Source organism: Salvelinus alpinus, chromosome 20 (genome assembly GCF_045679555.1).
Source record: "Salvelinus alpinus chromosome 20, SLU_Salpinus.1, whole genome shotgun sequence".
NCBI lineage: Eukaryota > Metazoa > Chordata > Actinopteri > Salmoniformes > Salmonidae > Salvelinus > Salvelinus alpinus.
In genome coordinates this window covers 48951605-48966035 of record NC_092105.1, presented here as the reverse complement: position 1 = coordinate 48966035, position 14431 = coordinate 48951605, and the positions used below count along the sequence as shown (strand labels likewise).

The 14431-nt window shown below is 41.9% G+C and overlaps 1 protein-coding gene across 1 annotated transcript in view; it reads left to right on the top strand.

Annotated features, from left to right (window-relative positions):
- dnah7 (dynein, axonemal, heavy chain 7) overlaps positions 1–14431 on the top strand; it is a 200263-nt gene that overhangs the window by 81628 nt on the left and 104204 nt on the right. The window contains exons 31-35 of the mRNA XM_071356079.1: positions 1496–1645; positions 3318–3500; positions 6139–6315; positions 10419–10550; positions 13459–13680. Coding sequence (XP_071212180.1) covers positions 1496–1645; positions 3318–3500; positions 6139–6315; positions 10419–10550; positions 13459–13680 — 864 coding nt within the window. The remainder of the gene's footprint in view (positions 1–1495; positions 1646–3317; positions 3501–6138; positions 6316–10418; positions 10551–13458; positions 13681–14431) is intronic.

Genomic DNA, 14431 nt, shown 5'->3' with positions numbered 1-14431 from the left:
TGCCGAAGGATACTTTTTGAAAGAGGGGGTGACCGGATGGGAGTAGTTTGCAATGATCTTTGATAGGTGGCAGCTGATGACCTTCTCTGCAGACCGGACAATGTGTTGCAGTCTGCCCTTGGAGCAGGCAGATGCAGACCCAAACCAGAGAGTGTTGGAGGATGTTGAGGAAAGGACTCAAGGATTGATTCTTTAAAGGGGGCGGCAGGTAGCCTAGAGCGTTGGGCTAGTAACTGAAAGGTTGCAAGATCGAATCCCTGAGCTGACAAGGTAAAAAAATCTGTCGTTCTGCCCCTGAACAAAGCAGTTAACCCACTGTTCCTAGGCCATCATTGAAAATAGGAATTTGTTTTTAACTGACTTGCCTAGTTAAATAAAGGTAAAAAAAAAAAAAAGATCAGGATTGACTGGGGGATTTTGAGTTTTTCAGCGGAGTTTAGTACATCTGCTGGTGTGCCTTCTTGGTGACCACTGTGATGGTGTCCTCCCACTTGAGGTTGTGGGAGATGATAGTCCCCAGGAATTTGAATGATTCAGCCATGCTAACAGCTGAGCCACCAATCTCGAAGGGGATAGATGGTGGAGGCGTTTTCTAAAGTCAACCACCATCTCCGCGGTTTTGTCTGTGCTAAGTTCCACGTTCTTGTGACTGCACCTGGTGATTGAGCGGCATTTGTGAGTCAAATCTGCAGTAAAACTGGTTAGTTTATTCGGCATTGAGGGGTTGTCTGCCGTCGGGGACTCTGGAGATTTTGGTTTGTAGTTAATTTGTTTTATTCCTTTCCAGACAGACAAACAGTCGTTGTTGGAGAACTACTGCTATTTGGCTACCTTAATTTATGAGTGTAACTTTTTCTTGGTCTTGCTGGTCTTGCTCCTCTGGTCTTCTTCTTTGGCAGCACTTTGTCTAGTTAGTACATCCTTTCCCTATAGTTGGTCCACTTCTGCACTGTTTACTAGACATCACTGTTTCCCAGACAAGCACAGCACAGCCGTTAGGTGTTTACATGCCTGAGAGGCCTTCTAGCTTCCCCATGGGAGGAGACAGAATGGCAAATGATGGAATGCCGAATGATGTCACATTTATCATCGTCCCCGGCAACGCTAGACGGCCCGTCATGTCCATCCTCCTCTCATTTCCGCAAGCTTCCGCTTCTTTTTTAACACCGTCTGACAGCTCCACTCAGAAATGCCACTCGCTGTGGTTTTGGCTCTCCTCCTTTGTTTGGAGAAGCTTTTTATCATGGAGACATTGATCTCGGAGGCGATTTATGCCTTGGCAGAGGAAGTGTGGTCAAATGAGGTGCTCGCCTAATCTACATTGCGTTCTAGCTGTCTTTTTTTTCTTTTTTTTTCTGGTGCTTTCAGATGGGCTTGGATCTGTTATCTATTTTAAGTAACTGGTTTCTATTGTCCACAGATAATGTTGCTAATCAGCTCATTTTGTGTGTGTGTGTCTGTGTCTGTGTCTGTGTGTGTGGTCTATGTACTGTAGGGTTTAATGGATGAAAACCGGGTCCAGATCACAGTTATAAATCCCAAGTCCATCACCATGGGCCAGCTGTATGGTCAGTTTGACCCGGTCTCTCACGAGTGGTCGGACGGCATCCTGGCGGTCAGCTACAGGGCCTTCGCCTGCTCTCAGGTAAAATGTTCATCCACGGTAAACTCCAAAAACAGAAAACAAATGGAGAAAGTGGCACTCAGAACATTCCGACAGAAACCGCAATGACCAAACTCTAAATTATAAACTGAGCCCTGAATTCTGATTGGCTGAAAGCCATGGTATATCAGACCGTATACCACTGGTATGACAAAATATTTTGTTTTACTTCTCTAATTTATTTGGTAACCAGTTTATAATAGCAATAAGGCTACTCTGGGGTTTGTGATATATGTCCGATATACCACGGCTAAGGGCTGTGTCCAGGCACTCCGCATTGTGTGGTGCTTAAGAACAGCCCTTAGCCGTGGTATATCGGACATATACCACACCTCCTCGGGCCTTATTGTTTAATTATATGGCTCTGCTGCCATGCACTGTTTCCATGGGAACAGGGATTTTAGTGACAATCTGTGGATTATAACCTTTTAAAATGAGATTAAGATGTTCACAGAGATCAATAACTCAAGGGAATTAACTTGTTGTCACTGCAGTGGGTCAAATGCTGTGAGACCTTCGTCTAGGAGGCTGTTAGAAATGACAGAATGACAGTAAGAAATGACAGAATGACAGTAAAATATCTTCATTTCCCTATTAAACAAATCCGCTGTTATTTGTCAGTCAACAATTGTAATTGACAGAAACAACGGGTAGCTTTGACACCTTTTGATCATACTTCTCTTCAGGAGCTTGTTGTTTTTTCCCAAAATATTTCACTTATCAACTTGAGGTATTGAAGTACATAGGTATTTTCAATATATTTTGACAGCTTATGTATTAAAGCAATAAAGTGCGTACCACCGAACGACGCCTGGCTTCACTAGGCTAGAATACTTTATTTCCTGCTTGTTATTTAACACATTAAATCCAGTAAATTCCAGTTTTGTTGGCACTTTAATTTGAAATCATTAGCTTTGACACAGGAAGCATCTGCATACTTTATGTGATTTCCCCCCCCCCCCCGGTTCAGGGAGATCTTTTCAAGTAATGTTTTCTGTCAGATGATTACATTATGCTTTCTCGAGCACCAGATGGCCCAAGCCGATCGCATCTCGAGTTGTTTATATTATAACAAATCAATTTAACCAGAACTCCTGCCAGCTTTCTCATTGGAGGATTGATGCTTGATGTCGACCTCCATTATGCATGTGTAGGTGTTAATTTACATCAGTTCTGGAACGCTACATTTGTAAATGAGGTCTGTTATGACCTTGAAAGTTGGACTTGAGGTGAATAGTGTCAGGGGAAGTATGAATATGTGCATATGATTATTGCTTAATCCGTATGGGCCATCTTTAAATCAACTCCGATTTACCTCAGAATTATTTTTTAAATGTACTTTTAAGCCTTTCAGAAACTTGTGAGCTCCGCTAATACCTCCCAATCCCTCAACAAACGTTGAGCACTGCAGGATCTCCCTTTGCTGTAGTTTTCCTTTTACATGAGCTATTTTATTTAAGACTGAAATGGGCATGACCATAACCTGTGGTGACAGCAAAGATTGAGAGAGTGGGAGGCTTCACTTGTTAGCACCCACACAGCCACGTAATCATCTGGGTGCACATGGGTCCACTCCTCTTTTGTGCTACTTGAAAACTGATAGTTAGTGATAGTTAGAAAGTACCGCACAGCACATACCTCTTTCCATCCGTAGAGTCCGGACAGGAAGTGGCTGATCTTTGACGGGCCGGTGGATGCTGTGTGGATCGAGAACATGAACACGGTGCTGGACGACAATAAGAAGCTGTGCCTGATGAGCGGAGAGATCATTCAGATGTCCCCGCAGATGAGCCTCATCTTCGAGCCCATGGACCTGGAGGTGGCCTCCCCAGCCACGGTGAGACTGGGAGTTGTAGTTCTATTGACGTTCTCAATATAGTTCTCAAATACATACAGCACTGATAATGGTGGGAGAAGAAGTTCTGTAAGGGCTAATTGAAGTATTATCAGCAAGAAATGTCATTATCTTCGTCACATCTTGATGCATAACTCATGGCCTCATTCAATCCCGACTATTTTAGATCACAAATCTTTTAACCAACTTAAAGTCACTGTCAATTATGTATTTATTATCTGCACTGTGTTATGTCAGGAAACATCAGGGGGATTTTATGAGATTTAATGGCCCAAACAAAACAAGCATCAGGTAACATTCTCTCTGATGTCTTAGAGAAAGAAGTCAGATATGCAGTTGCATAACTGGGGCAGACTTCTTGTACAGTATTGTGTAACGGTATCAGCCTCCACACAGTCACAATGCGGGTCACTAAAGGGAGAGACCAATCCTCTTAGCGCATAATTACAGTCACAATTACAGACAACATGACACCAGAAGGACCAATGGCACACTATGTATGTCTCGCAGAATTTGTGCATGTTGGTAATTAAATAATACAGTCCACTTGGATCTTCTGTGAACACATTAAGTATGACAAGGACTGTTTCATTGACACATTAGTCCTGTGCACAAAGTTCATCATATGTAGTGTCCAGAGTTTTCTCTGACCACATAACCTGACTAAGAAAAACTTGGGGCTCTTATAGGGGTAGGGCTAAAACTGTATAAATAACGTATCTTAATTTGATCATCCTGTTGTTGCAGGAATTTTCATGCACAGCAGGAAATGCAAACTTGTGTATTCAAGGTTTAAAAAGGCTTCTAAAGTTTGTACTTTGCACTTTAAAATGTCAGACTTGATTTGCCCTAACGAAAAGTGTATCAACCCCTTAACATTTTTTCCATTAATTATAATCCACATAATACATTTTTTCTTGTAAGGTCATGTTGTGGTCAGGAATAACCCCTTTCTGTGTTGCATATGATTTGAACCCAGAGTTCCTGGGCAGCCCTACAGTACATTCAGAACGTATTCACCCCCTTGACTTTTTCAGCCTGTATTGTCACTGGCCTATACACAATACCCCATAATGTTAGTGGAATCATGTTTTTATTTTATTTATTTTTATACAAATTAATAAAAAATGTAAAGCTGAAATGTCTTGAGTCAAGTATTCAACCCCTTTGTTATGGCAAGCCTAAATAAGTTCAGGAGTAAAAATGTGATTTACAAGTCACATAAGTTGCATGGACTCAATTTGTGTGCAATAGTGTTTAGTGTAGTTACTCCACAATACTAACCTAAGTGACAGAGTGAAAAGTAGAAAGCATGTACAGAATACAAATATTCAAAACATGCATCCTGTTTGCAATAAGGCACAAAAGTAAAACTTCTAAATATTGGGCAAAGAAATTAACTTTATGTCCTGAATACAAAGCATTATGTTTGGGTGCAATCCAACACAACACATCACTGAGTACCACTCTTCATATTTTCAAGCATGGTGGTGGCCACATTATGTTATTGGGTATGCCTGTCATCGGCAAGGACTAGGGGGTTTTCATCGTAAAGAAAACGGAATAGAGCTAAGCACAGGCAGAATCCTAGAGGAAAATCTGGTTCAGTCTGCTTTCCAACAGACACAGGGAGACAAATTCACCTTTTAGCAGGACAATAACCTAAAACAGGCCAAATATACAGTGGAGTTGCTTACCAAGACAACATTGAATGTTCCTGAGTGGCCGAGTTACTTTTTTTTAACTTAAATTGTCTTGAAAATCTATGGCAAGACATTTTTAAGTCTGTCTAGCAATGATCAACAACCAACTTGAAGCTTGAATTATTATTATTATTTTTAAAATAATAATGTACATACATTGCACAATTTCAGGTGTGCAAAGCTCTTGGAAGACTTACCCAGAAAGACTCACAGCTGTAATAGCTGCCAAAGGTGATTCTAACATGTATTCACTCAGAGGTGTGAATATTTATGTATTTCAAAAATGTCTAAAAACATGGTTTCACTTTGTCATTATGGGTTATTGTGTGTACATGTGTAAAACATATATACAGTATATTTAATCCATTTTGAATTCAGGCTGTAACCCAACAAAACATGGAATAAGTCAAGGGGTATGAATACTTTAATGGCACTGGACAACTTTGATAGCTTTCTACTACTTTAATCGATTTTAATAAAAGCAATGTTTCTTGCCCATGAGGAAGCTATTTATCAGAGTTATTGACCTCACAATATGCCAGATTCGAGTAACTTACATTGTGGTGCTGACCCTTGAAGCAGCAGCCGCGGCACAATCAGTCGGAAATAGTTTCAACCTTCATTTTAATTTGACTATACTCACAACAAGAGGGCGATAAGAGGTAGGCCTACCTGTTTGACAGACCAAACTAGGCTATAGGCAGCTATCCATAGATGTGATGGCCAATTCCTCCACACACCATGCACTAAAACAGATCTGATTCATATAAAGTGATCTATAACGGTGCTTCGGTCCGCAATGTTCTTTGCTAGAAACAAGCTGTAAGGATACCGTTTGGTTCATTTCTATGACATTCAGTGGCTAAACTACAACCTTCTATAGCCGACAAGACAAGTGTTTGTCTTGTGTGTAACAGGTGTCTCGCTGTGGCATGATCTACATGGAGCCTCACATGCTGGGCTGGCGGCCCCTCATGTTGTCCTGGCTCAACACACTGCCCACCACAGTCAACGCCATGCACAAGGACCTCATCACTGGTCTCTTTGACCGGATGCTGCCGGCCTGCCTCCAGCTGATACGCAAGGCCACCCAGGTACAATACAAAGATCTAGTCATTCTATATTGGACATTCCCATAGATATATTTATATTAAACATCATGCGCACCATGTTATCCAATGGTTTCTCAACTCCAGGACTACTGTCTCTTCTGGTTTTCATTCAATTTAGTGACTTGTGTATTTACAGTTGTATATGTTTTTTGACCTGGCAATCATTGGAGTTGAATAGTGAATTCAGAATAGACTAGAATATATGGATTTCAGAACAGCGATTACTCACCTCGAACTGGACAAAGATTTTTTCTTTAAGACTTGCTCCCAGGTAAGTCCCAAAACCATAAAAAAAAACGAATATCTTATGTTTCACCAAGTCGTGGCTGAACGACGACACGGATAATACACAGTTGGCCGGGTTTCCCGTGCATCGGCAAGACAGAACAGGTACGTCTGGTAAGACGAGGGGTGGGGGTCTGTATTTTTGTCAATAACAGCTGGTGCGCGATGTCTAATATTGAGGTAGTCTCAAGGTTTTTCGTAGCTGTCTATTTACCGCAAACCGACGCTGGCACTAAGACCGCACCCCAACGAGCTGTATAAGGCCATAAGCAAACAACAAAATGATCATCCAGAAGCGGCACTCCTAGCTTCTGGGGACTTTAATGCAGGGAAACTTAAATCCGTTTTACCTAATTTCTACCAGAATGTCACATGTGCAACCAGAGGGGGAAAACTACTCTAGACCACCTTTACTCCACACACAGAGACGTGTACAAAGCTCTCCCTCGCCCATTTGGTAAATCTGAACATAATTATATCCTCCTGATTCCTGCTCACAAGTAAAAACTACCAGTGTCTCGCTCAATACGGAAGTGGTCAGAAGACGTGGATGCTACGCTACAGGACTGTTTTGCTATCACAGACTGGAATATGTTCCAGAATCAACCAATGGCATTGAGCAGTTTACCACCTCAGTCAATGGCTTCATCACTAAGTACATTTACGACGTCGTCCCCACTGTGACCTTAACGTACATATCCCAACCAGAAGCCATGGGTTACAGGCAACATCTGCACCAAGTTTAAGGCTATAGCTGCCGCTTTCAAGGAGTGGTACACAAAGCTCATCACTAAGCTCAGGACGCTGGGACTAAACACCTACCTCTGCAACTGGATCATGGACTTCCTGATGGGCCGCCCCCATGTGGTAAGGGTAGACAACACATTTGCCACGCTGATCCTCAACATGGGGGCCCCTCAAGGGTGCACGTTTAGTCCCCTCCTGTACTCCCTGTTCACCCACGACTGCGTGGCCAAGCACGACTCCAAAACCATCATTAAGTTTGCTGACGACACAACAGTGTTAGCTCTGATCACTGACAACGATGAGACATCCTATAGTGAGGAGGTCTGAGACCTGGCAGTGTGGTCAGAGACCTGGTAAACTCTCCCTCAATGTGAGCAAGACAAAGGAGATGATCGTGGACTACAGGAAATGGAGGGCCGAACAGGTTGGGGCTGATGTGGAGTTGGTTGAGAGTTTCAAGTTCCTTGGTGTCCACATCACCAACAAACTGTCATGATCCAAACACACCAACAAAGTTGTGAAGAAGGCACAACAACTTTTCCCCCCTCTGGAGACTGAAAAGATTTGGCATGGGTCCCCAGATCCTCAACAAGTTCTACAGCTGCACCATTGAGAGCATCCTGACCGCCTGGTATGGCAACTGCTCGGCATCCGACCGTAAGGTGCTACAGAGGGTAGTGCGTACAGCCCAGGACATCACTGGGGCCAAGCTTGTGGGTAATCGAGAGAACAGTCTATCACTATATACTAGGCAGTGTCAGAGGAAGGCCCAAAAAATGGTCAAAGACTCCAGTCACCCAGGTCATAGACTGTTCTCTCTGCTACTGTATGGCAAGCAGTACCGGAGTGCCAAGTATAGGTCCAAAAGGCTCCCTAACAGCTTTTACCCCCAAGCCATAAGACTGCTGAACAATTAATCAAATGGCCACCTGGACTACTTGCATTCTGATACTCACTGTTTATTATATATGCATAGTCATTTTACCCCTACCTAGTGTACAAATTACCTCGACTAACCTGTAGCCCTGCCCATATATACACACACACACTTTTAAAAATTAGTTTATTTAGTAAACTCTATTCTTAAAACTGAATTTCATGGTTACCTGTTGTATTCGGTGCATGTGACAAATCCGATTTGATTTGAATAGAATTACGGTGGCAAGAAAAAGTGTGAGCCTTTGCAATTGAAAGCATTGTCTGTTGAATACATCATTTAAACATTCACAGTGTAGGTTGGGAAAAGTATGTAAACCACTAGGCAAATTACTTCTCCAAAAGCTAATTGGAGTCAGGAGTCAGCTAGCCTGGAGTCCAATCAATGAGATTGGAGCTGCCTTACCCTATAAAAAACACTCACAGAAATGTGAGTTTGCTACTCACAAGAAGCGTTGCTTTATGTGAACAATGCCTCAAACAAAATAGATCTCAGAAGACCTAAGATTAAGAATTGTTGACTTGCATAAAGCTGGAAAGGGTTACAACATGACTGATGTTCATCAGTCCACGGTAAGACAAATTGTCTATAAATGGGAAAAGTTCAGCGCTGTTGTTACTCTCCCTAGGAGTGGCCGTCCTGCAAAGATGACTGCAAGAGCACAGCGCAGAATGCTTAATGAGGTTAAGAAGAATCCTAGAGTGTCAGCTAAAGACTTACATAAATCTCTGGAACATACAAACATCGCTGTTGACGAGTCTACGATACGTAAAACACTAAACAAGAATTGTGTTCATGGGAGGACACCACGGAAGAAGCCACTGCTGTCCAAAAAAAACATTGCTGCACGTCTGAAGTTTGCAAAAGTGCAGCTGGATGTTCCACAGCGCTATTGGAAAAATATTCTGTGGACAGATGAACCTACAGTTGAGTTGTTTGGAAGGAACACACAACACCATGTGTGGAGAAAAAAAAGGCACATCACACCAACATCAAAACCCCAGCCCAACTGTAAAGTATGGTGGAGGGAGCATCGTGGTTTGGGGCTGCTTTTCTGCCTCAGGGTCTGGACAGCTTGCTATCGTCGACGGAAAAATGAATTCCCAAGTTTATTAAGACGTTTTGCAGGAGAATGTTAGGCTATCTGTCCGCCATTTGAAGCTCAACAGAAGTTGTGTGATGCAACAGGACAATGACCCAAAACACAGAATGGCTTCAACAGAAGAAAATAAACCTTCTGGAGTGGCCCAGTCCTGACCTGAGTCCTGACCTCTACCCGAATGAGATGCTGTGGCATGACCTCAAGAGAGCAGTTCACACAAGACATCCCTATCAAGGCGAGACCCAAATGCAGCCACAGGAGGCAGATGGTTGGATTCTTAAAATGTTTATTAATCCAAAGAGGTAGGCAATAGAATGGTCGTGGACAGGCAAAAGGGTCAAAACCAGATCAGAGTCCAGGAGGTATGGAGTGGCAGACAGGCTCGTGGTCAAGGCAGGCAGAATGGTACAAAGTCCAGAAACAGGTAAGTCAAAACCAGTAGCACTAGAAAAAGGAGAATGCAAAACACAGGAGAACGGGGAATAACGCTGGTTGACTTGGAAACATACAAGACGAACTGGCACAGAGAGACAGGAAACACAGATAAATACATAAATACACTGGGGAAAACAAAGCGACACCTGGAGGGGGTGAAACTGATCAGGGTGTGACAATCCCAATAATATTGCAGAATTGAAACAGTTTTGTAAAGAGGAATGGTCCAAAATTCCTCCTGACTGTTGTGCAGGTCTGATCCTCAACTACAGAAAACGTTTGGTTGAGGTTATTGCTGTCAAAGGAGGGTCAAACAGTTATTAAATCCAAGGGTTCACATACTTTTCCCACCCTGCACTGTGAACGTTTACACGGCGTGTTCAATAAAGACATGAAAACGTATAATTGTTTGTGTGTTATTAGCTTAAGCAGACTGTGTTTGTATATTATTGTGACCTAGATGAAGATCAGATCAAATTTTATGATGAATTTATGCAGAAATCCAGGTATTTCGAAAGGGTTCACATACAATATACAGCGTCAAGAAAAAGTATCTCAATGGTTGTGTACCTTTTCCAGGAGCTCTCCCCGACATCAGACACAAACCTGGTGAACTCGCTGATGAACTTGATGGATTGCATGATGGACGAGTACAGCGAGGAGGTCAAGATGAAGGGCATGAATGAGAGGGACATCTGCTCCTGGCTAGAGGTGAGGGGTGGGAGAGGCCCTGTGGCGAGGGTCGTGTTCATTAGGGCATGGAATGGAAAACATTTTTAACGCTCTGCTACGGAAACTGAACATGAGTGGTTCTTATTTGACAAGTATGAGGAGTTCCTGTTTTGTTCTGTTTCTTGCCTAATAAACATTACCCAGATGAAGCACTCTGTCACACACACCGTGCACAATGTAACCGTAACATTTTAAGTAGACAATTTAATAGTTGACAATTTTGAATCAATTAATAGGTACTTCATTCTAAATGAGTTTCAAAACACTAAAGACTGTTAACTTTAAATTCAGAGAAGTAGTTGCCACCTTCTCATGGACATGATTAAAAGAGGGTTATCCCTCTGAATGTATCCCTGATTGAAATCTACTTGTTTGGTCAAATAAATCGAAAAGCTAAAAAAAAGTACCACCTCCACTGAGACCCAAAATGTTTTAGTAGATGAGCCAGCTCCTGTAGATTGTTCTGTGCTGAATTAATCATATATTGTGAAAGCAGTGGTATTATCACAGATAGGACAATGAGACAGATATTTCCTCGTATGTATAAATGTAAAGCATCCACTTGGCGTTTCCACTCACTACCACATATGATTGTAAGAGGAAGCCCAGTGGCTGGCAGTGGGAGAAGATGGAAGGAGATGGATTTTGTAGTGTCTTTGGGTATACCGGATTAAGTGATATGACATGCTATTCTATAAAATAATTTCTCTGTAATTAGTATTACCTGATTAAGCTAATCAGGTTAGATAAATAACTAGAAAGTCGGGGCACCACAAAATAATGTTTATAGAGCTGTTATCCTCCGAATAAACTCTTAAAGACCTAGTAATATTTTACATCAATAGCAGTCAATATTTAATCGTCACCTTGTTTAGTCTCATCTGAAAGTGGTAAATTATTGGTTATCTTCACGAACCCTGGCTAACAATTATTTATTTACTAAATACCTAAATAATCACACAGAAAGGATCATACATTGATTACAAATGATGTCATAAAGAAAAAATCCCTGGTGGACGGAACAGATACGAAGGCTGGTTACACAAAGAGATTGGGTTGGGTTTGAGTGAAAGAGCGGGAAGACTGAGTAACAAAGGGAGAAGCTATGCTATCGTAAATACAGAATCTTATGCATTCTAAATAACTGCCCATTTAAAAAAAGGAGAATGCAATAAATATTTACTCTGAGCTGCGCTTCGATAGATTGGTCGTCGATGGAAGGCCGGTTTATCCTTTATGGATCTCTGGTCCTCTGAAGAATGTCTAGTGGTGAACTGGAGCGTGGTAGAATGAATACTCTGTCCGTCCTCTCCTAGCCCACGTTTAGTGACTGCTGCTAACTCAACGGCTAGGAGGTATCACTTCTGGAGTGAATAAGAGTTCAAAGTTCATACCAAGTTGCCATACTTTTAAGCTCATGCTATATTCTGGCTGGTATATGCGAAATTCATCCTTCTGGCGTGTAGGTCGTCACCTTCACATTGAAATTGGATGCTAATTTCGTTAGATTCTTGCTGAGGTTGGCTTAGTTCTGTAGGTGGTCTTTGTCCTTTCAACGTGGGGACTTCATATTTAAACATTTAAATTGCACAACAATTCCATGTGAATCTGATAACTATAATGTGTAGACTTTCCAAAATACAGTTTGTCATCCTATCATTAGTAATAATGTCTCAGATGACAACTGATCTGTCATCATATTCTTTAAGTACCAACGCATATTTTCAGCTGGTTGGATTACCGAAATGTGGTTCCTTTCCCTACACCTTTTGATGTTCCCAGACTCTCTATGTTTAACAAAGGTTTTTCAAGAGTCCTTCTATAGAGTCAAGAGAGAGGAAAGGGAGAAAGGTATTTTTTTGGGGGGGGGATCATAAACCTCACCCACAGGCCAACGTCATGGCAATTTCGACCAACATTCTGCAAGTTTTCTCATCGACGAAACATTTTGATGTCAATATAGTTTTTTGTTGTCAAAACTAGAATCTGCTTTGAACAGAGTGGACTAAGTTTTGTAGACTTTACACCTTGCCAAAGTTGTAAAAAAGGTGTGCAAAGGCAAATTTTGTTATTACACACGCACACTTCACCAAGTAAGCGTTCTCTAATGGAAATATGCAGATGCATGCTAGAATGGGCAAATATGATCTCGCTAGCTCGTGCTTGGCTCTGCCCACCTCATTGCTTGTTCTGCCCACTATGACTCATTTGTTTCTATTGGAAACGACAGGCTGTGGTCTATCTTGGTTTAGTTATAAAACATATTTGGTATTATTCTTCCTGTGGCATACTATACTGATGATATCCTCTTTGCTTTCAGCTAGTTTCAGCTAGTCTTCTTATCAAAGCATTGAATTAATAACCATTTTTGCTGTATGGTTTATTTTTGCTGTAGGGTTTATCGTAGGCCAGCCATTCTCAATAGGCAGACCGTGGTCTGGATCTGGACCCAGAACGGCGTCAATACGGACCGCGGGTACAATTGCAGGAAATGATCTTTGAAAATACAAAATGTTCTCACTGCCAACAAGAGAGGTGTGAACAGTTTGTGTCATGGACTTGTTGGTTAAATAAATTAAGAAATATAAATTAATATTGTAAAAAATGATATTCTGTAGTCAGGGTTATTCAACTCTTACCCTATTAGGTCCGGAGCCTGCTGGTTTTCTGTTCTACCTTATTGCGCTTCACTCAGTTTGTGGCAATCTCTTGGAACTGCTACAGAAAGGATACCTCTATATTGATTTATACTCCCTGCTTACCTGTCATTGTCAGCCATCTGTGTAATGGAATCCTTCCTGCATTCCATTTGTGTTTTATCACCTGAGAAATCTTTATTGTGAGCATTTTGTGAGATTCTGACTATCATTCTATCTCGGCACCACAGGGCATCTTCATCTTCTGCCTGGTGTGGTCGGTGGGTGCCAGCTGTACGGAGTCCGGACGGGTGAAGTTTGACAGCCTGGTTCGAGAGATGATGGAGGGTGCATTGAGCGAAGAGACACGGGCACGCCATGGCATCCTAGAGCATGTGGAGTCTCCTGCCAAGCAGCTGACTGTGCCTCTGCCCACGGAGGGCACACTCTATGAGTATCGCTTCATTAAAGAGGTGAGATTGGTCGGAACCAGGTAAGACCTACAATAAGCTCCACAGAGTGAGTCTCACGTTTATGTTGATTGTTGAAGAGCCAACTGAGTTTGACTGTAAATAAGACTCAATAGCGCAATGAAGCCAAATTAAGTCGGTTAGGACGGCGTCTCATGGTGACATAATTTGTGCAGTTTCAGCTTCTCCAGGAAGTTACTCAAGTTAACTCAAGGTGAAGGCCGACCGCGTACTGCAGGTTGCAATTAGCAATTAAATTATCCTAAACTTTTTCTGTGTGATTTTAAAATAATTGGATTAAGGACATACATCTGGTGTATTAGAAGCAATTATTGGTACCATGATTGTCTTCGATTTCTGTATTTTATTTACACGAAGATTGACCACAAAGATTAACATTTCTCTATTCACTATAATGGGGTATCCTGTTTTCTGCTAACAGTACCTTCAGTACTGTAGTGTTTTAGCTCTTATTAGTTATTTATATAATAAGAAAGACTCCGAATACAAGGAATTGAACTGGAGCTTCACATTTACTAAAACGAGTTAGTACCAGAATAACATAGAACAACACTGCGCATGACCAAGGGTTCTCCATTCTTAAAGGGGACATCAGTAATTAACAGAACATAACAAGTACCGTGGTCGTCCTTGAACTTCCATGGTTTCAATGAGAGGGGCAGTAGTTCTCTGGTTTGTACGGTAGCCCCAAGGTGCAAAGTAGCACCTTATCTGCAGGGGTCAACTGTAAGTC